Here is a 22,853-nt window from a genome sequence, read left to right as displayed (position 1 = left end):
CAGTCACGAGTGGAAAACTTATTTGAACAAATAATAAAGAAGAATTTCCCCAATCTGGCAAAGGAAATAGACTTCCAGGAAGTCCAGGAAGCTCAGAGAGTCCCAAAGAAGTTGGACCCAAGAAGAAACACACCAAGGCATATCATCATTACATTAGCCAAGATTAAAATGAAGGAGAGAATCCTAGAAGCAGCAAGAGCTAAGGGGACAGTCACCTACAAAGGAGTGCCCATCAGACTGTCAGTGGATTTCTCAAAAGAGACCTTACAGGCAAGAAGAGGCTGGAAAGAAGTATTCCAAGTCGTGAATTCCAAAGACCTACAACCAAGATTGCTCTATCCAGCAAAGCTTTCGTTTAGAATGGAAGGGCAGATAAAGTGCTTCTCAGATAAGATCAAATTCAAGGAGTTCATCATCACCCAGCCCTTATTATATGAAATGTTAAAGGGACTTACCTAAGAAAAAGAAGATTAAAAAGATGAACAGTGAAAGGACAGCAAACTCACAGTTATTAACAACCACACCTAAAACGAAAGCAAACTAAAAGGACAGCTAGATCAGGAGTGGAACCATAGAAATGAAGATCACATGGAGGGTTAGCAACAGGGGAGTGGGATAAGGAGAAGGGAGGAGAAGTTACAGAAAATAAGAGCATTAGACGGTAGGTAGAAAATAGATAGGGGGGAGGGCAAGAATAGTAGGGGAAATATAGAATGTAAAGGACTTGAGACACATGATCATAAACTAAAGAGGGGGAATAGTGGGAGAGGGGGTGTGCAGGGTGGAGGGGAATGAAGGGGGGAAATAGAAAAACTGTAATGACATAATCAATAAAATATATTTTTTAAAAAACCTATATAGCCCTGGCTGGAGTAGCTCAGTGTATTGCGCATGGGTTGCAAGCCAAAGGATCACCAGTTCGATTCCCAGTCAGGGCACATGCCTGGATTGTGTGCATGAGAGGCAACCACACATTGATATTTCTCTCTCTTTCTCCCTCCCTTACCCTCTCTAAAATTAAATTTAAAATATCTTTAAAAAACCCATTCATGTTAGATCCAGGAACTGGGGATTTGTTCCGGGGTGAATCAATACCATAAATTTTGATTCCCATTAATGATTTTTCTGACCACTAGACCTGTTCACAATTTTTAATGATCCCACTCCAACTACAAACTAGAGGTTATACTGTTGAGTGCTCTTTCTTTAAATTGGGGCCCATGGGGGTTTTCCAAGGATTCAGAGTCTAGGGTTGTATGTTCTGCATAGCTCTAAGCCTCTTGGATATTCTTATTGTTTCTCATTCTATACAACATGGAACTCAAACTACAAACATGTATTGAATGTCAACAGTGGTATGTGGCAAAATGGTAGTCTCTGCAGAAGCAAAAGAGAACAAAAAGTGGGCAACAGTCCCCTCTTAAATAATTTAATGTCTAATTAGGGATTTAAGGCATTAATATATGAATATTTAATTATTGATAAAAAGAATAGCAAATAAGATTATGGGAGACATATTTTAGTACATAGTACAAGTTTCTGTATGTATGGTTCAGAAAATGAATACTGTTTAGGAATTCGGCGAAGTAGAAGGTTATTATGGGCTGAGATAGACAGGAAAAGCTTTTTAAAAAACATTTTATGTATTTATTGTTAGAGAGGAGAAAGGAGGGAGAAAGAGAGGGAGAGAAACATCAGTGTGTGGTTGCCTCTTGTGCACCCCCTACTGGAGACCTGACCTGCATCCCAGGCATGTGCCCTGACTGGGAATCAAACCAGTGAACCTTTGGTTCACAAGCTGATGCTCAATGTACTGAACCACACCAGCCAGGGCTTACAGGAAAAGCTTTCATGAAGAAGATTAAGTGAAGATCTTAAAAGATAGATATTATTTAGAAACATGTAGGAGATGGGGAGATATTCCAGACATCCTTGTTGAAGAAAAATTATAGACATGAAAAAGCCTTCATGAGCAGTAAGTAACAAAGTCAAACAGTTTGATTACAGCTGACTTTTTGTATGAGAGCATTTGTGAGTGAAGCACAAAACTCTGGAAGTCCCTGAGGGCCTATTGGTTTATTCACAGGAAATAAAATTGATTTGGGGCAATTTAATATATTGTTCAAAATGTAGCAGTGTAGGGAAAGACCAAATGTGTGGAATCCCACTAAGGCAGCTATTTTAAGCATCCCAGGTAAGGTGTTTAAAACAGGAGATATTTTAAAGGTAGTATTAAGAGGACCTTTTGACAGATTAGATATGAGAGTCTAAAGGAAGAGTAAAGGCAAAGTGATTATCAGGATTCAGGCCTGCTGTTGTGATAAGTGTCCTTAAACAGAGAGGCTTGCTTCTCAGTGGTTTGTTATTCCAGAGTATTCCAGTGAAGTATCCAGTAGGATGTGTAAATTGCAAGACTGGAGTTAAGAGTAAACCACAAATACAAATATTGTAATATACCTTTTCTTTATTCAATATTGTGTACCTCTGTAACAGTGAAGGGGGAATGATTAATGTTTATGAAAGGTTTAAGAGCTTCCCATACGTTGGCCACCATATAACACAGCTGAAGAAATAAAGGTAACTGGAGAGGAAGTAGTTATTACAGGTTTTACATTTTGTGATCATACCTGTATTACTTTAAAAAATACAAATTGGGAACTACTAGTCAATTTTGAGGAAAGCTGCCACTTAATTAAAATGATTAGTGGAATACATAGGAGAGAATAAACTTGATGGGGTAAAGAAAGGGTGTGGAGGATGCCCTTTCACTTTGCTTGAGTGGTATGCACACACTCTTCCCATTCACAAATATGAGATTAAAATGTATCAGGACTGAATAGAAGGCATCATATAACAGTGAGGAATTTAATTTATATTCATTTTTAACATTTTTAAAAAACCGAAGAAGCATAAAAATGAAAACATGTATTCCTAAATTTCAACTCCAAAAAATCCTGAATTCAGGATTCGACCATCTTGGCTTCTAATTTCAACCCTATTTTACTCTACTGTGAGGGATGCTCATTACTCTAGCTCATTAGAACTTTGCAGAAACATATATAGCACATTGAGCATGTATCAATAAAGTGTCATTTTCCTTTGGTAAATTATCATCAAACCATACCCTGTGCAGAAAGAGTAAATCCTTCATTGAAGGCAAAATGCACTTTCTGGCATCATTTTGGTAAGCGTTATAATATTGCCAATTGGCAGCCAGGTTATTCATGTGCATGTCAGCATACAGATTACACTGCACTTTTTTTTCCATAGGAAAAGGAATAATATGATTTTTATGTATTTTCATTAATTATTAAAATATATTCAGTTTATTGGGGTGACGTTGGTTAACAAAATTATATATTTAGATTTTGAGAATAATTCCTTTGAAAACTCAAGGAAATTTAAAAAAACTGAGATTTGATATATAAAAAGAACTACTCTATCCTAGCTCTTAAAGTTATTTAAATAAGTGCTGTGGGAAGCCATTGTCTTTATAAAGCTTTTAAGTTGTTTACAGCAAAACATTCTCTCCTGTGATTGAATTTTTTAGAGCACTAAAATATCATGGAGAAATATGTTTTCCACCAGTTTTACAGCTCCCTAGATGCATCCTCTATAAACATTGTATCTGCTTGGACCAAAACAGAATTGCAAAAAGACAGCATGCCATTCAAACAGCACGTGTAGCTTGCAAACTATAAAGAACGTGCCAATGGGAATGCCATTATTATAAGTGTAATACAGTTTAAAGGCCAATGTTTTATTGAAGTGGGCCTCAGTCACTTGTTCTTGTTTTATCTTTCTATTTTATTAAGGGTATTTTCAATCTATGGAAAAATACCACTGTCATGTCTATACTTTTTGGCTTCAGTGCATGAGATGGCACAGAATCTTCATGAAGTATAAGCAGGGGAAGACATAATAGCAGAACTGTCTTTTATAATATGTTTTATTCCATTGAAAATTTAATAAGAAATCATTATCTGGGACCAGAAAATGCAGCCTCTATATACCTTAGATTTGGGAAGGGTTACAAAGTTGAGAAAGCTATGATGCATCATTAATAAAATTATCCTAACCTCAGAGTCCACATTTGGGCAAATGGGAGAAGATACAGCATATATTGTAAGTATACAGGTGAGAAAGTATCCTCTGGGAAGTTGCAGCTGAAGCAATAAAACAATATACACCAATGTCCACTATGTTTTAACTGAAGGTAAAATGGAATCCATTATCGGAAACCAGGAATGGGAGGTAATTTCAACGTGTGTAATAAAAAAGATGGTACTTGAATAATGGCTGGGTGGTGACAATGGATACAGAGGTGGTGATTTTTCCCTAATGGTCAATTCAGATTAGAAAATTACAATCTCTAAGGGAAATAATATATACAGCAGCTCAGGGGATGGAGGCATGTTGCTTCAAGTCATCAAAGGCAAATGTGGAAATCGCTACATATGCTGCGAGACTGAATGGGAGTTCAGTGAAATCAAATGTTGTAATGTTGATCCTTAAAGTCCTCTATCCAAATCATAAACAGAGAACAATTTCATCAAATTGGAATCTAAGACAGCAAGATTGTGTGATTTGGTCAAGTCTGGTTACAAGATTTTAGAATTGTAATATATTAGATAATAGTTTTTGATTTCCTCATTATTTCCTTTTCTCATATTACATTATGTTTCTTGGCTGAGTTTATAATATTTCAACATTCATAGTTACAGCAAGTATTAGACAACTGCATTTAATATCAGTTGTTGATTTTTTTCAAGGCTTTGTGCAAAGTAAATCTTAAAAAAGACTTTTTCCCCTAAACAAATATCATTGACTATAAGTATGTATAACGGTAGGATCAGATAGGGAAATAAAAGCGAAAATCATGAAGAACTAACCTGTTCCTGGAAGTTGAAAGCTGAGAAACTCCCTGTGCAGTTCTGATTGGTTGCGGCAGTTAGAGTAATTTTGGTGACTCAAACAATGTTCCTTTTATGTTTGAAGCTTTGAAGTGTTTTCAGGCTAATAAAGGCATCAAACACGTTTTTGTCTGCATAGACCCAGCCAGAGCATAGACATAATCTTTTTTTATTGTTTTTCAAGTACAGTTGTCTCCATTTCCCCCCACACACCACTCCCCACCTTCCCACCAACCCCTCACCTCTCACCCTCAATCCTAATCACCTGTGTTTTTGTCCATGGGTCCTTTATGACCCTTCTCTTCTTTCCCTGTTACCTGCCTCCCCCTCCCCTCTGGTCACTGTCAGTTTGTTCTTTACTTCAATGTCTCTGGTTCTATTTTGTTCATTCAATTGTTTTGTTGATTAGGTTCCACTTATAGGTGACATCATATGGTATTTGTCTTTCACTGCCTTGCTTAGTTCACTTACCATAATGCTCTCCAGTTCCATCCATTTCCCTTTGCTGTCACAAAGGGTAAGAGCTCCTTCTTTCTTTGTGCTACATAGTATTCCATTGTGTAAATATACCACAGTTTTTTGATCCATTCATTCATTGATGGGCACTTAGGTTGCTTCCAACACTTGTCTATTGTAAATTGGGGAGCATAGGTTCTTTTGGACTGGTGTTTCAGGATTCATAGAATGAAAACATCATCAAAATGAAAAGAGAACCAACCATATGGGAAAATATATTTGCCAATGATACCTCAGACAAGGGATTGATCTCCAAAATATATAAAGAACTCACATGACCCCACTCTAGGAAGAGAAAAAATCCAATTAAAAATGGGCAAAGGACCTGAACAGACACTTCTCCAAGGTGGACATACAGAGGGCCCAGCAACATACGAAAAGATGCTTAGCATCACTAGCCATCAGAGAGATGAAAATTAAAACCACAATGAAATACTACTTCACACAGGTCAGAATGGCAATCATAAACAAATCAACAATAACAAGTGTTGCAGAGGTTGTGGAGAAAAGGGAACCCTACCCTAGTACATTGTTGGTGGGAATGCAGACTGGTGCAGCCACTGTGGAAAACAGTATGAAATTTCCTCAGAAAACTAAAAATGGAACTGCCTTTTGACCTAGCAATTCCACTGCTGGGATTATACCCTAAGAACCCTGAAACACCAATCCAAAAGTCCTATGTACCCCAATGCTCATAGATATAAAATTATAATAATTCAAAAATTTATATTCAATAAATGTCTTTAATTCTTCATTCAAATTAAAGCTCTTATGATTGAAGATGAAAAAATTCTCAATTAGTAGGATTATTAGCAAAAGTGAAAAATGGCTGCAGTGTCTTTGCTTCAACATCTGCCATTCCATATGGATCCATAAATACTTGTAACAAGTAGTAGGTGAAGGAATTTCAACACTAATAAAATAAGCCCTAATTTGCCAGGAAATTCAGGATACAGTTTTCTCATTTTTTATTTTTTTTAATAAAAATCACACTTACCTTAAATGTTTGATGCTCATGGGAATAAAAAACTGAGAGATTTCAGTTACAAAATTGTAGGTTTCATTTTTATCTGATTATCAGGAAAAACAAAATGATAACATAAAACCATAATGTGTGCTACATGAGCCAAATATTTTAATCTATTTCTTAATCTATATGAACCATAGTATACATTTTTGATAAGCAAATAGCGACTTTATTCTTTATTTTACTTTTCTATTGTTGAGACTGTGAGGTCAAATCTTGGGATCAGTGTGCATTTGATGCAACACTTTCTCTAAAACATTGCATTTCTAGAAGGCTAGCCTAGCTTCAGATTCAGCCTGTTTTTACTGAGTGTCTGTTAAGGACAGTGATATGTCATTCTACTAATGTTTTTCATTTAAACCTCCCAAAAATGCTCCAGGTAGTTTTTCCTGTTCTACAGAAAGGGACATTGGAGTCTAGAGATGTAACATCCCAAGACATATGGAAATCTAGTCCTGTTCAGAGTCATACATTTAAGGGGGAAAATAATTAAAAGAGGAAAGTGGGTGTATCTGGTGATTGAATAATTACTGAGGTTAAACTAAATGATCCACTTGTGAAACTTTGTAGTTTGCCATGGACCCTGGCTCATGGGGTCCACGGCATTGTAGCTGAAACAAAAGAAATTCACATGGACTACTGAGTCCTGTGGAAAAAAAGGGCCAGTGGCTTCTCTCTCAAGAGGAGAAAAAGCCTTGGCCCTTGCTGTGACAGGCCTTTATTTCTTTTCTGGGCATATTACACAATGGTCCTCATTTACTATGCCCAGGTTGCCTTAGGTGGTTACCTTTTATAGAAAACAAAGGAGAGGACGCTGCTAATCACATCACAGAAGAAGGATGTTTGGAAATGCAAAGGGAAAAGCGCTTGAACCTGTTACACTGGTTCTTGGAAGGTTCAGCATGGATTTTAGAAAGTTACAGTAAGTACTCTCTGCCTCAATTAAGGGTGAGGGAGTTTTAGCAAAAGCAAGTCTCATAACAGCAAAGGTACAGTGCAGGCCTGATTCCCCATGGGAAAACCTATTCGTGGGTGTGTGTGGGTCCTGTGCATCTCTGAGTAGGAGCTGGGCCCATGCCATGCAGAATGGTCTCCTACAATAGTTCACTGAGACTTTTTGAAATTATTTTTCTTTGTCATATAGAAAAAAGAATTCATCTAATCTAATTATTAGAGGAACTCACTACCACCCTCTTTAACTTACAAGTCTGAAAATTCATTTCAATTTATAACACAATGCAAGGAACTGAGTAGTTAGTGAGTGTTTCTAATAAATGTCATTAAGTTAAATGTGAATATCGAAATAGTGGGGAGTAAAATTGAAACAAGCCCTGCAAACTACCTAGAAATGAAGACAATGAAAACATGAAATATGACACATTAATGTGTTCTAGAGTTGATGTGTACCCTTTCCTGCTTCCTTGCCTATATCTTATGGATTATTTGTGATTGTTAATATTTGACCAAAAAAGAACTTGTTCATCAGATGAGATCAGCTTTTGTAGCCATAGATAATGTCTAAATATAAATTGTGCAACCATATGGTTCTTGAATTTTTGTGTCTGACTCCTTTGCTTAGCATGATACTCTCTAGGCCCATCCATGTTGTCACAAATGGCAGTCTTTGATCTTTTCTTATGGCTGAGTAGAATTCCTTAGTATATACATACCACATTTTCTTTATCCAATCACCTGTCAAAGGACACTTGGGTTGTCCCCATGTGTTGGCCACTGTGAATAATGCTGCAATGATCATAGGGGTGCATCTGCCTTTGTGAACAAATGTTTTTAAACTTTTTGATTAGATACCCAGAAGAGGAGATGCTAGGTCATGTGGTAACTCTGTTCTTGATTTTTTGAGGAATTTCCATACTGTTTTCCATAGTGGCTGTACCACTTTACATATGATTTTACTCCTGTGTGAAATATAAAACTGAAAGCAACAACAACAAAAAAAAACAAAACAAAGAAACCTCATAGATACAGACACCAGTATATTGGTGACCAGATGGAAGCAGGGTGTTGGGGCAGGTACTTAATGATAAAGGGGGTCAAATATATGTCTACAAAAGGAAATTTGACTTTGGGTAGTGGGCACACAGTGCAACATGAAGATGATATATCACAGAATTGTACACTTAAAACCTATATAATCTCATTAACCAATGTCACCCCTGTAAGTGTAATAAAAAATAAATAAGGTTGTGCATTTGGTGAATGTTATTGAGTTGAGCATTCATAATAGATGCCTATATCTTTGCTAAAACTTTCAGATTTTCAGATGAGAAGCAATAGCTCCTATGTTGTTAATGCTGGCTTATAGGAAAAATTGCAGCACTTTGCCCTAATAATAGAAATTTATTTTAATAACAATTCGGCTTTGTAAAATAATTAAATTAAATTATTAGTATCATCTTGAACTGGGTCTGATTACAACAGTGTCTTGATTATGATTTCAATATACTTCCATTAGGAAAACCCTTGAATTTTTCTGTCCTAAAAATATGGTGCCTCAGTGCCTCAATTTCTAATTTTTTAGCTAGAACAGAAAAATTACTATATCTTCTCACCAGTGTGTGTGCATGTTTGTGTGTGTGTCTAAGAGAGAGAGCACAAGAGGGAGCAGATTAAAAATAGGTATGACCATACTTATTAATGAGCATATTGATATAAATATCAAACATGTATAAATATCTACACATTCCTCATTTAAGGAGTTCATATTGGTGACAAACTATTAAATCATTGCTTATATAGACCATTTTTGCTGTTTTTTAATGACAGTATCATTCTGATCTTTAATTTTTAATCTTATTCCTACCAAAATAGTCACTCCCCACTTTTCATGGATACAAGGAAATAGTATTTAAGGATTAATCCATGGAACTGCTGGGTTTTTTTAATGTGCCTCTTTTTTAAATTTTTTATTTATTTATCTTTTGAAGGGAAGGGAAGAAGAGAAGGAGAGAAATATCAATGTATGGTTGCCTTTCCTGCATGCAACCCCTTCTGGGAACTGGCCCCTGCTTGGATCTGGCCTGCAACCCAGGCATGTGCCCTGATGGGGGATCGAACCATGATCTTTTGGTTCGAAGGCCCGCGCTCAATTCACTGAGCTACACCAGCCAGGGCCAGAACTGCTGTTTTTCTTATTAAACAACTGCTTATGTTACATTCATTCTTAAAAAACTACTTTGCTTTTACCTTTATAATTTTTTTTTTACTATTTTGTTTTCTGATTCTGTTACAAATAGGTTCCATTATTATGTTTTTCTGGTGCAAAGTAAATTGATTTTCAGAATCCCTAGGCACATATAACAGGCTAGTTGATGCATCTCTTTAATTTTAAGCAATTTCTTGAAGCCGTGAAAATATATACTTAAAATTAGACATCATTTTGATTTTTTTTAATTCGCAAAGACAACTGGTTAAAAAGATACTGTTATAGAAAGGAATATCAATTACCTTTAAATGGAACACAATTGAAGTTTATATAACAGCCCACTGCTTTCTGAAACTGTGGCCCTCACACCAGCAAAATCAACCATCTATTGGGCACTTAGAATTCCAGTTGCCAAACCACACCCTAGTCCTACTGAATCACACAAACTTTGCCAGTTGTGAACATTTTATAAAAGATCTTCACGACCTCCTGATGCAGATTAAAGTTAAGAGCCGTTACTGTTACAGTGCTGGATTAATCACATGCTCTGATCCTCTGTTATATGTTAGCTAAGCCAAAAAAAAGTAGTTATTTTAAAATTAACGCCTGAATTGCCGGTCATTTTTTTTTTCTTTTTTGAGCCAGATTAAGAGAAGTTTCCTCCCTGGTTGTCAGAACTGATGGCCCCATTTCCTGGTAGGGAACATAATGAACAACCTGCCCTCCAGCCTCTTAGAAGTTTCAGAGCAGGGTTATGGACATGTCAGGGTAACAAAACATTACCACCTCAAAGGTCAGCTAGTTGATGTAAATGGGTGCCGTGCCCTCCCCTCCCATCTTTCCTAAACTCACCTCTTTAAAACGTCAGCTTCTTTTGTTCACTTTTACCTCAGAGCCTCCTGTTTGCCAGCTTCTGATGGAGTGTTACAATATTATTCTCCACTGGGTTCATGTTTGGGTTCACATCCACTCAGTCAGTGCCCTTTCCACAGGTAGCCAGGATACTTTTCTGGGGAAGAGATTTGTACTTGCCTCTGGTGTCATTTGGCTGTTTATGTGGGAAAGTTTTGTCTGTTTTTCAATTTTTAGATCATATTCTCTCTGCATGAAATGTATTTATAGTCTGGATCCTCAGCCGTTTTGTATTCCAGTTCTCTGGAAAATACAGATGCACTTTTAAAAAATCAGTCAGGTTTGCTTTATCTTCGATGCCCATTATCTGAAAGATGATGCACAAGTATGTGTATATGCCAGAAAGATTTATAATCTGCTATGTTTTTGCACAAACTACTATGATATGTAGACAAGTTCAGTAAATATACAGTACCCATCTCAGCTATTTTTAAAATTAAAAAATTTCAGTTTGTCATATATCTGCAGACTATTGCAATCACTAGTTTTATTGAAAAGCCTGAGAGTTTTCTCAAAATTCCTTACCTCCATCCCCTCTTTCTTTCCCTATCCCACCACATATTTTTAAAATATTTAAAAATGATATATTCAACTCTGGCTTGTGTGACTCATGCTGGCCTGTGACCCCAAAGGTCACCAGTTGATTCCCAGTCAGGGCACACGTCTGGGGTGCAGGCCAGGTCTTCAGTAAGGGGCATGAGAGGCAACCACACATTGATGTTTCTCTCCCTTTCTTCCTCCCTCCCTTATCCTCTCTAAAAACAAATACAATCTTTAAAAAAATAAAATTATATATTCATGCACAATCTTTACATTTTAATTTAAAAAGTGTAATCAATCTGATGATTAGAATTTTTCCCTCAAGCCTTAAGATTAACAGTCTACATTTGTAAAGTTATTAGAAGTGTTGAGGTCCCAAGATATTTAGTATTCTAAATACTGAGGAGACAGCAGTGAAAAACTAGAAAAAACGACAAAAGTTTCCTGCTCTCATGTACAGTACATTGTAGTGAGATGAAAATGTAATAAGTAGTAAATAAATAACTTATATTGCACATTAAATGTGATAGATTTTATAGAAAAAAGGAATTGTATAGGTAAGGGGGTAGGAATAGGGATGCAGGTTAAATAGGATGTTCAGTGTAAGTTTTGTTGCCAGTGGAAATGGGGTCCTTTTGGTGAGAAGCAAGGAAAAGATGTCTGAAGACCCATGCATGAGAGAATCAGTTCAGTGGAAACATTTATTGAGTAGAAATAAAACACTGGCCCCAGGTCCCTGGCATCTCAGCTCTATCCATCCCACTGTGGAAGAAGGCCAACCTTGTCTTCATCAAGCCCAGAAAAAGGGTCAGGGTCCAGAAAGTCTGTGCCACTGGTTCAGTCTTTCCCCTCTTCTGTTCTGGGCTCTACTCCAGCTGCCAGTGCAATGCCACATCCAGTACCCAACATTTGGAGCCCACTTGGAACCCACACGGCTCCAGCCAGCACCTGTAGTCTGCGTTTGGGGCCTGTACTTGGGGACCAGGCAGTTCCTGGACCCACAGGGCCACTGTGGAAGAAGACTATGCAAATGTGGGAGCATGCGTTACTGAGCCAGAAGCCTTTGTTAGGCCATGATCACAACACCTTAGGCTTGGGAAGGACCCAGGTGGTCTTTCAAACTAAGCAACCAATTCCCCAATCCTTCCCGGCTTCTGTTGATCCCTCCACCTAACCAATTCATTTTCTGTGCCTCCTGGGGTTCTCTGTACCTAATACAATCTGATTCTTTCCCTAGGGTGGAGACCTCCCCTTTATGGTCTCCATTTGGCTTCTATTGCACATGCGTCCAGCAGAGGACATGCTCCTGCTGTTTTTTATCCCTCCCCCTGGCCAATCCTGGCTGATGACCTGTAATGATCCTTCCCACCCGTTTTGGTTGTTAGGTCCTGAGGGTGAGAGCCGAGGATGCAATGGCCCCTGGGGATGCTATGCATGCTGTACCTTCCAGGTGAATCAGGCTAGTTAGCTCGCAGGTTTATTATGTTGAATGTCTGAATCCTTTTTCTCCCTTTCTTTATTAATACTAACTAGCTATCCCCACTAACAATTTAACTAATGAGATTAAGAGGTGAGCAAAAACTGAAATTGGGGACCCAGAAATAAATGCATCAGAACTATAAAACATACCTTGCAAAGTACTGTGTGAGTTCTAATTTCTTGATTTAACGTTATTGTCTTATTAACTCATGCTTATTAAAATCTCTACCAGAAGTTCACTGGAGAAAAAAAAAGACCTAGTTAACTGTCTATTCATTGAGATTTTCCTATGTAATTCTGGAATTGTGGCTCATGACCAGCATGGACATTTAGGCTAGGTGACTCTACTGGGAATGAGAGGGCAGTGGGAATCTCTGGGCTCTACCATTTTTGCCAAGAGCACACACCCTCACCACCTCAGTTTTGAGTGTTACCAGACATTGCCAAATGTCCTCCAGGTTGAAAAATGACCCTTAGTTGAGAATTACTCATAAGAAGTCTTCTCAGACCATTGAACTGAGAAAGCCCACTTTAGGGTGATGCTGGGTTCATCCAGTTATTACTCAGAAAAGGGTCTTTCCAAATATGTTGTTTCATGAGGTGTTAATGGATGCTTAGGTGGTCAAATATATTCTCCTTCTTTACTCTTGGGAATTTTCAATTACCATTTAATTTATTTAGCACACACTTATATTTCCTATACTTTGGGTCAGGAATTTCGTAGTTGTAACTACGGAAGTTACAACTAGTAGCTCATTAATCTGTTTAGCGACCCTATGAGATTATGCATTATTATGATTATTATTATCCTCAATTTACAGATGCATAAACTCAGGCACAGAAAGGTTATGTAATTTACCTAGGGGCTTGCAAATCATAGAGCAGGCTTTCAAACCTAACCAGTCAGGCTTCATCATTTTTTGCTCTTTATCATTATGGTCTCAGATGCCTACATTAACATGTAACATATGTTAATATTCAGTATTAGCATTTTAAAGGTTCTAAGATGTCTGGCCTGAATAGATTTAGCAAGTTAAAAAAAAAAAAAGAAAACAGTATACCCAGTAAAATTTCAATTTCAGATAAACAGAATTATTTTTTAGTATGAAGATGTTCCGTGGAATGTTTTGGACATGCTTATGTTAAAAAAATCATTTGGTGTTTATCTGAAATTCAAACTTCACTGGACATCCTGTAATTTATCCACCAGCCCTTGCTTTAAGGAAAACTGTTTAATATCGTTTAATTTAGTTTTTCAACACTGGTTTGAACAAGGAACATTTTCATGATGGCACACCTCATATCCTGGGGAAGTTTCCTGGGACTTTATTTTAAGGCCAATGGCAATACTGCTCAGCTACATTAGTTTGAGTGCTTACTCCAGACCTGAATGATCTCTCCTACTTTTAACAGTTAGAGACACTGAACAATCCATGCCACAGGATTTCACACCTAATTTTCCACTTCTGTAACCCATCAACTTTTTCTCCAAAATAATATTTCATCTCCTTAATGACAAGGACTGGGTATCATACATCTTCCAAATTCTCCTGGATGTAATATTGGTTATTAGCATGATATTTTATCTGAAGGATTATTTACTTCTAATTCATGATTTATAAAGGAGCTTATTTTGCCAAATTGCTAATATAAGGATCCAGAGGATAACTGTGCCAAAATTGGTTTTGAAGTATTGTACCTCACAGTCTCAGGCTACTGACCCTTCATTCCTCTGCTATTACCTTTTCATTTTCACTTATCAGCACCATTTCTTATTATGTCTGCCTAAAGATATGTTAGACTTTTGGAATCAAGTTTTGCTTTTCCACATTTGAGGATGGTAACACTTGAGTCATTGTTCAACTCACACCATGAACACTTCCTTACGTTTACGCAGGTCAGATCATTACACGGCACTGGGATATTTTGTTGTTGTTGGAAGAGGGAAGCAGGTGTCTTGCTTGTGCAGAATGTCCCTTGTGCCAGCTGTATCTAGGAAAAAGCTCTCAGATTAAATAATGACATAGAATTTATTTGTTAAAGAATACCAAGATCCTGGCTGGTGTAGCTCAGTTGATTGAGCATCAGTCTGTGAACCAAAGGGTCTGCAGTTCGATTCCCAGTCAGGACACATGCCTGGGTTGCAGGCCATGTCCCCAGTAGGGGGCGTGCGAGAGACAACCACACATGGATGTTTTTCTCCCTCTCTTTCTCTCCTTTTCCCTCTCTCTAAAAATAAATAAATAAAACATTTAAAAAACTACCAATTAAGGACTGGGTGGGTTAGCTGCATTTTTTTTTTCTGCTCAGTGAATCAGCTGGGCTCAGTTTCTGTTTTTGTATCACAGTCCTCAAACCCCAGAGGAAAGACTTAAATCCAGAAAAAGGCAGAAAATAAGCAGTGGAGTCATGTGGATAGGCTCTAGCAGCTTTGAATTTGACTTTATCAGGAGCTTTTTCATCCTGAGGCTTTGCCACCTGTTCATTTCTTTTTTTTTCTACAAGTAAAATTTTTGTCAATATTTAAGCAAGAAGTTGCCATTAAGAGCTTGTTCTTCAAATGGATCCCCAAGTGCTATTACAAAGTATGGCGGGTTTAACAAGCTCACTATAAGCAGTCACCATTTTGCTTCTAGGATGAAGAGGTTGCTCACATCTTCAGCTACACAGCAGTTATTCTATCTTTATCTTTGCATTTATGTCATTGCATCACAAGGGTTGATAAAGGCTTTAAAATATACAGCTTGAATTCCAGCCTTTTAAATCAAAAATTGCAATCCAAACTCTCCATGGATCACAAAGGATGCTCTTCTGTGGAAAACTATGCTTCCAGGACTCACCTATATTCACTTCCATTGCCCATGAGAGTTTTTCAAGTGTATCTAATAACTTCCCACGTAATGGTGCATCTGTTTAAACTCAGAGCAAAATGTAGATGTCATTCAGATGTGAAGACCTATTACAAGATTAAAACAGATTTCTAATACATTTACTATTCATTTTGTAGCATGTGATTTAAATGCAAAAAAAAAATCGTTTGACAGTCCCCACTGATATACACCAGAGCATAACACACTTGTCCTAGTTTGGGGCTATTATAGACCTTGACACGCAATGTGACCTTGGTCAAAAGAAAACATGTTTGCTTATCATAGAAACTTAATCATAAGTCATAAGTAGAATCCTTCTTCTTTACTGCCCTTTTCTAGGACTAGGAAATATATTGTTTGTGGGACAGGTAGGATATGAACAATGGGCCAGATAGAGTCCAGGGTTATCTCATCTGTGTGAAAACCGCTGCTGGAAATCGATGTGACCTCTGCTACATTGCCAGCCCAATTCCCATCCTCTGTGCCCTATTTGTCTTTTGGTAGAAGCTTAGATCTGTGTGCTGTCTCCATGTGTCTCTCTTGGGCCAGATTCTCAAAATGAATCATTGCCTGCGTACCTCTTATATTTCTATTTATTTTCTTGGTGTTGACTAGGTTTGATGAAATATGATTCTTTTTGCATTGGATCCTCACTGCAGCAAACAGCACCTAATTCAGCCATGTCTGTCTCTTTAAAGAAGAGTAATAGCATTATGAAACTTCAATCTACTGCGCAGCAACAAAAACCATAGAGCTTGCCACCTGTCTTCATAGACAACAATAATTTTCCTTTTAGCCAATTTCATGGCATTTCTTTCATCTCCAGGTAGAAGACTTCTGGCAATTTTAATGTGGTTATAATTTTGTCTCATACATGCTGAAGCATTGCTCTCTTTTTCAGGTATCTTGTTTATGAATGCCCCTCGGGTTGTTTCCACTCAGTTAAATGTGTGCATAGAGTGATGCATAACAAGGATTCCATTAATTTAAGAAACTCTGCTGCTGGTACAAAATATTTATTCAGGAGAAGCATTATGTTATCTCTAAATCAGGAGGAAGTCAATGTTCTAACTTTGCAGCAGTTCACTTTTTAAAAATAGACCTGTAGGTACATAAAATTCTAGTTTAAGATTTTTAAACATCTGCCCTGGCTGGTGTAGCTCAGTGGATTGAGTGCGGGCCTGTGAACCACACAATCGTGGTTCGATTCCCAGTCAGGGCACATGCCTGGGTTGGAGGCCATTTCCCAGTCAGGGGACGCGTGAGAAGCAACCATACATTGATATTTATCTCCCTCTCTCCTTCCCTTCCTCTCTAAAGATAAATAAATAAAGTCTAAAAAAAAGATTTTTAAACATCCATGTAAAGGTGTAGAACCTCTTCAGTTATTATTAATATTGATAGAGCATTTTGAAGTCACTCTATCCATCTAATGCACACACGTCAGAAGACAAAATACTGGCTACATACAGACTTCAAATAATACAAACAAGACATCATGTTGCTTATTTAGTTATTCAGAAATGCACTTTAGAAACATTAGAGATCTTGCTCAAGACATGTTCTAAGATTTACTTTTTCTAATGAGATATTTCAAGTATTTAAATGTTGTACTTGAAAGAGATCACAAAATTTGTGGTAATTTGCTCATTTCCCCTGAAAGGAGGGAAGGGAGGGAGGAAGGAAGGAGAATGAAATATGGAAGGAGAGAGGGAAGGAGGGAAAGGAGGGGAGGAAGACATGTTCTATAAAAGGTTAGGGTTAATTTTACAATAACAAAGTTGTTGAAAACACACACCACACATTTATTACCAAAATATTATTTAAAAATAATGTTGTACTAGAAAAACATTCTTGAGGACATGTTGTTTATAGCTTCACATGTTAAAAGAAAGTTTATAGGCTAATAATAATGTATGCCTTTTATTGAATACTTTAAGACATATAAACAAATGCTGTTTATAATAGTTTGGACTTAAACAATGTAAAGCTTTAATGAAAATAATCAGTAAAAATTATTTTGACTCTAAAAAATAATTGCTTAGCATTTTTAGCCCTATAGGTTTTAGAAAATTGAAAGTTGTAAAGATGGTCTATTTGAAGAGCACTTGATTCGAAGATAATGTTATCCCATTTCACAGAAAGTGCCCAAGATTCTACCCCACAGCTTTCCACACAAGAAATCCTGAACAAACCATGACAACTGTGAACTCAGATTTGTTATGATGGTCGCACAACTCTGCAAATTTACTAAGTCATTGAAGCATACATTTAAAATAGGTGAATTTGTTATACATCAATTATCCCTTAATAAAGTTGTTTAAAATAGAGATAGGTAGATAGATTAGACAGACAGACAGATAGATAGATAGATAGATAGATAGATAGATAGATTTCAAGAAAAAAACCGAAAAGTCAGTTTATGCTGTACCAGGAAGTTGTCTGATTAATTTATAGGTATTCACAAACATACATTACATTTGTTTCTTCAAATTGTATGAATTTTTAGCAGTAAATGTTGCTTTATTTTCACTGATTTTTTTCTGAAATATTTTTTTTTAATTAGAGGGAGCTAGGGCAGAGATTTGACTTCTAATTAGGAATTTTTTTTCACTTCATTTGAGAAACAAAATCTTTAGAGATGGTACTAGAGGTGAATGAAATACAGTGAGCATTTTGAGCTGTTTATTCTCAAATCTTCTGATGCTCATTTTATTTTTTGCAGAAGACGTAGCGGTTCAAATCCCAATGATTAAGTCTCCACTGGACAAGATCCAACTGCCTCCTGGGCAGGCGTTGCCTCCTGGATTCCCGGGCCCATTCATTTTCGCTGATAGTCTGTCTTCTGTGGAAACTCTGTTGACCAACATTCAGGTCAACAATATTTCTATAAACAAAATAAATGTAATACAAGACATTAGCACCTCCATCAATTCTGTCGTATTTGAAAGCTAAAACAGATAAGCTGAACTGCATGCCATTTGCTGTGCTTTGACAGGGTCTTCTCAAAGTGGCTCTGGATAATGCGCGCATCCAAGAGAAGCAGATTCAGCAAGAAAAAAAGGATCTGCGATTGGAGCTCTATAGAGAAAAAGAAATTAGAGAAAACCTGGAAAGACAAATAGCAGTTGAGCTTCAAAGCAGAAGTAAGTTGAACAACATAAGTTATTGTGTTGTGATATTTTTAAAAGTATTAGAAATGTTCTCAGGGATAGCTTAGAAATGATGATAACAAATTGCCCTGACTGGCGTGGCTCAGTGGGTTGATTGCCAGCCTGTGAATCAAAGAGTTTCTGGTTTGATTCCCAACTGGGGCTCCTGCCTGGGTTGTGGGCCAGGTCTCCAGCAGGCGGCGCTCAAGAGGCAATCAGACATGGATGTTTCTCTCCCTCTCTTTCTCCCTCCCCCTCTCTTAAAATAAATAAATTAAATATTTAAAAAAAAAACAACAAGCTAAGAATCAAATACTGTGTGTAATCTACAAGGTAAGGTATTTACACTATTGATCTTGATAATAAAAATAAGAAACCGCATCTGACTTTCACTCCACATGCTGTTTTAGAAACATGAATATTATTACTTTTCCCTACAATACTATGAAATACATCTGGATAAAGATAATCTAACAAATCTTTATATAGGACCTTACTTTTTGCCAAGAATGGTGCTAGATTTGGGGGTTATAAGATAAATATAGCTCAGTTCCTAGCCTTGAGAGATTTATATTTTAAACTGCTAGCACAACCAACCACTTAATTTCAAGAAAAAGTGGTAAGAGCAGTGAAGTATAGTATATGTGGTTACATAGAGAGGGGGCAATCAGTTCATCTTGCTGGTGGCAAGTATGCAAATGCTTGAGGAAGGCTTTCTGCTGCTGATATCTGAATGTGAATCTTGATGACTCAGTAAGCTAAGAAAGGTCACGAGAGTTCCTCAGTTATTTAGATACTCTGGACAGAGGCATCATTGATCATAGTCATGGGGGGCAAGAGGCCTCATACATGAGCAAGTGTTTATAATTTATTATGGCAGTAGATTTGAGTTTCCTTAAGTGCATGGTGGGAGACGATGCAGAAACATGGAGGGAGAAGCTAAATTATGAAGGATAGTTTTAGCCATGTAATAGATTAGCATGGGCATTGTCCTGTAGGTGATGGAAAATAGAAACAGATAAGCAGGGGGTGGTGACCAGGTCTGATTTCACTTACCTAGAGCACTCCAGTGTTGGGAATAGCTTAGAGGGGGCTTGCGGTAAGACTGGAAACAAGGAAGCTATGTGGAAGGAGACTGTTCTCTTCGAGGGAATGGTTATGAGGACTGATTAGGGTAGCATAAGTGTTACAGAACAGAGGTCCAAGGGGGGGCAATATTTGGCCCACCAAGGGATGCCAAAAACTGTTACAGAACAACTGGGGCCCTCCCCAAGGACAGCATACTAATACTGTCCAGACCACCTGCTGGGCTTGTCTGTCCACCGCCAGAGGAAAGACATCTCAATGCCAGAGATTTGTGAAAAGGAAAGGAAAGGTTAATTTAAAGCTATGCAGACTTAAAATAGTGACCCAATGTCCCCATTAATATATCAAAGTCCTTTAGGATAACCACAGACACCCACAGTGCTCCCTTTTCCCCCTGCCCTAATTTGGGGTACCACATCTCAGGAAAAGAAGCACACGTCCATGTTTCAGGCCACTGGCACCATCCGGTTAGTTGCTGTCTAGGCAGGATCTCCAGTTAATCCAAGGTCATGTGGCACCTTCTCATGGTCCACTGGCAAGAGTTCTTTGTACCCATTTTTCCAGGCAAAGTCTCTCCTGCTTCCCAGGCCACACAGCCAAAGGGAGCACCCCAAAACTGCATGGATCTCTTCTACCAAAGCTGCAGGGGTCTGCACTCTGCCAAAAGTGTGTGGCTCTCCAACTGGCTGCAGGGGTCCTCATTCTGGCAAAGCCATATGGTACTCCTCCTATGGTTGCCGTGTCTGGGTTTTAAATCCCCACGCCAGTACTCCTTTGCAGCCCCATTTCCTACTCCTACAATCAGCTATACCTGCCAGAGCTCCCATATTCTCCCAGCTTTACTGGGCTGCCATAGTGATACTGTGGCATGGAGCCAATCATCTCCAAGCTCTCACACAGACTCTGTAACCAGGGGGAGCTGCCTTCCAGTTACATATTGGGTGGAAGTCACTCCCATCCCCCTGACTCAAAGCATGGCTATAGCTATTTAACATATATATGAAACCAGTTAAAAGTTATAGATATGTTAAATGACCACTCCAGAGGTTAGCTGCAAAATTGTTGCTATGCAAAACAGCTCTCGCCCTAGCTGGTGTAGCTCAATGGATTGAGTGCGGGCCTGCGAATCAAAGGATCCTGGTTTGATTCCCAGTCATGGCATATGCCTGGGTTGCAGGCTGGTTCCCTGCAGGCCAATTCCCAGCAGGGGACGCAAAAAGGCAACCATACATTGATGTTTCTCTCCCTCTCTCTTGCCCTTCCCCTCTAAAGATAAATAAATAAAATCTTTAAAAAAACAGCTCTCAATGGTCCTGTTCCACTTGTACCTTCCACAACTCACACCTGTGGGGGGGTGGTAAGGGGTGAGGACATCTTATTTGTTTTTCTAATATTTCCTGGACACCGTGAGTTCTGGAACCCATTCCAAATCCCTTTCTGGAGGGCCCCCCTCTTGGCTGTGCCCTTGGAGAATTAATTAATAGAATTAACTCTCCAACTATGGGTAGATATTTGATTATCCACAAACATAGATAATAAGATTAGTTTCTATCAAAACCAGAGCAAATTAAAAACTTCACTTTCCCCAGTAATTTCTACCTCTTCCTTATACTTACTCTAAAACACGTAACAGCAGCAAAAGTGCTATTGTGATTTTCACCTTTCATCCCTTCTCTGCTTACTCTTTAATGGCTGGATCACAAAGCAAATATTAACTGAAAGAGCTCAAGAGTAAGAAAGGGAGGCAAAGAAAGGGAGGGAAAATTTACAACCTAGACATTACCTCCCTAAACAAGAAAGATGAGTCTAGTTGAGTTAAATCCACTAACCATCTATTATTCCAAAGGAATAAATTATGTTCTGAAATTTGTGTCAAGTAAATGAAGGTTTCCTATTTTCTTTAGGGCCCAGGAATTATTAATCTAGTTTAAAATGGAAAATCAGTCATTGCATTTTGAAAGAATTAAACCTTTTTATTGCCAAAGGCATGAAATACTTCTAGGCTAAATTGTCTTTTTAAAGTGTGGTGAAATTAGCTTATTTCTAGCATTTGGTATTCAAAATAGATTATTATGATTAGTGTCATAAAAACACATTCCTTTGTAGAGAAAATTTTTGTAGTAAAGAACCGACTAATCATATGTTAAATATAATAACATCCTCAAATTGACTTAGGAAAATCTACCACATTTTGTAACATTGGTTTCTAACTTTTAGAGACCTACCAATTTCTCTTTACTAACTTGTCATAGACTATCCAGGTCTATCTCTATAATTGCCATCACATCTGTTGTCTTTTAAAAAGTCCTAGACATGGTAGATGTAATATTGTATGTATTATCAAATTTACCCTATAGTATTTATATTTAATAAATTTAGCATTTATTAAATTATGGTAAGTGTACACTACTACTACTATCATCACTACTACTAGCTAATGTGCATCAAATATCTAATATGACCTATATACTTTTTTTAACATTTTACATCTAATGACTAGCATGATTATAGGAAACTATTATCCTCATTAATTTAGAGAAACTATGCCATTGGTGTGAATCACAATATCCCCATCTACCACAACAGTTGAACTGGGTGATCGCTTAAATTCCTTTCTAGCTTCCTACTTATGTCATATCCACCACACCCAACTTTTGATAACGAAGGGTGAACGCTTTACCTGAAGTCATATGATTGAAAAGAAAGAGAGGGAAAATTGATATTATGGTCACATTTCTCCAAGTATATAGACATAATAATAACAACCATAAAGATACATATATAAAGGCATGTAGAAAATTGTAAATATATAGTACAAATTCCTACCATTTTTCTCTAATTAAAGGATGCTATGTTTTACACTCAAAGTAAATATTCCACCGAAATTCCTTTTAGTTGTAAACCAGAAAGTGTTACTTGAATTAAGCAGAAATACAAAGGGATAAGCAAAAGTAGGTTAATTACTAGCCATTATTACCTAAAAGGTAGATCATTAGTAAGAATACAAATAATAATAATACCACTATTAATAACACAAGTAATATAAATAATACAATAATTAAAGACAAATAATAATACAAGAATAAACTTAGTGTTTAGCATACTCACAACTGTAAACTTACTTTTGCCCGCCCTGTACAAACATCATAATATTCTTTGCAGATTAAACACTTAGAATCATGGAATGATAGCGCT

The 22,853-nt window shown here is 37.4% G+C and overlaps 1 protein-coding gene across 1 annotated transcript in view; it reads left to right on the top strand.

The window, feature by feature from the left end:
- DACH2 (dachshund family transcription factor 2) overlaps nucleotides 1-22,853 on the top strand; it is a 492,266-nt gene that overhangs the window by 448,169 nt on the left and 21,244 nt on the right. Inside the window, exons 9-10 of the mRNA XM_053662409.1 lie at nucleotides 18,146-18,294; nucleotides 18,419-18,566. Coding sequence (XP_053518384.1) covers nucleotides 18,146-18,294; nucleotides 18,419-18,566 — 297 coding nt within the window. The remainder of the gene's footprint in view (nucleotides 1-18,145; nucleotides 18,295-18,418; nucleotides 18,567-22,853) is intronic.

The sequence above is a fragment of the Artibeus jamaicensis genome, unplaced genomic scaffold (assembly GCF_021234435.1).
Source record: "Artibeus jamaicensis isolate MK-2021 breed Jamaican fruit bat unplaced genomic scaffold, CSHL_Jam_final contig_241, whole genome shotgun sequence".
NCBI lineage: Eukaryota > Metazoa > Chordata > Mammalia > Chiroptera > Phyllostomidae > Artibeus > Artibeus jamaicensis.
Note: the sequence above shows the minus strand (reverse complement) of the source record. Positions and strands in the feature narration are given on the sequence as shown.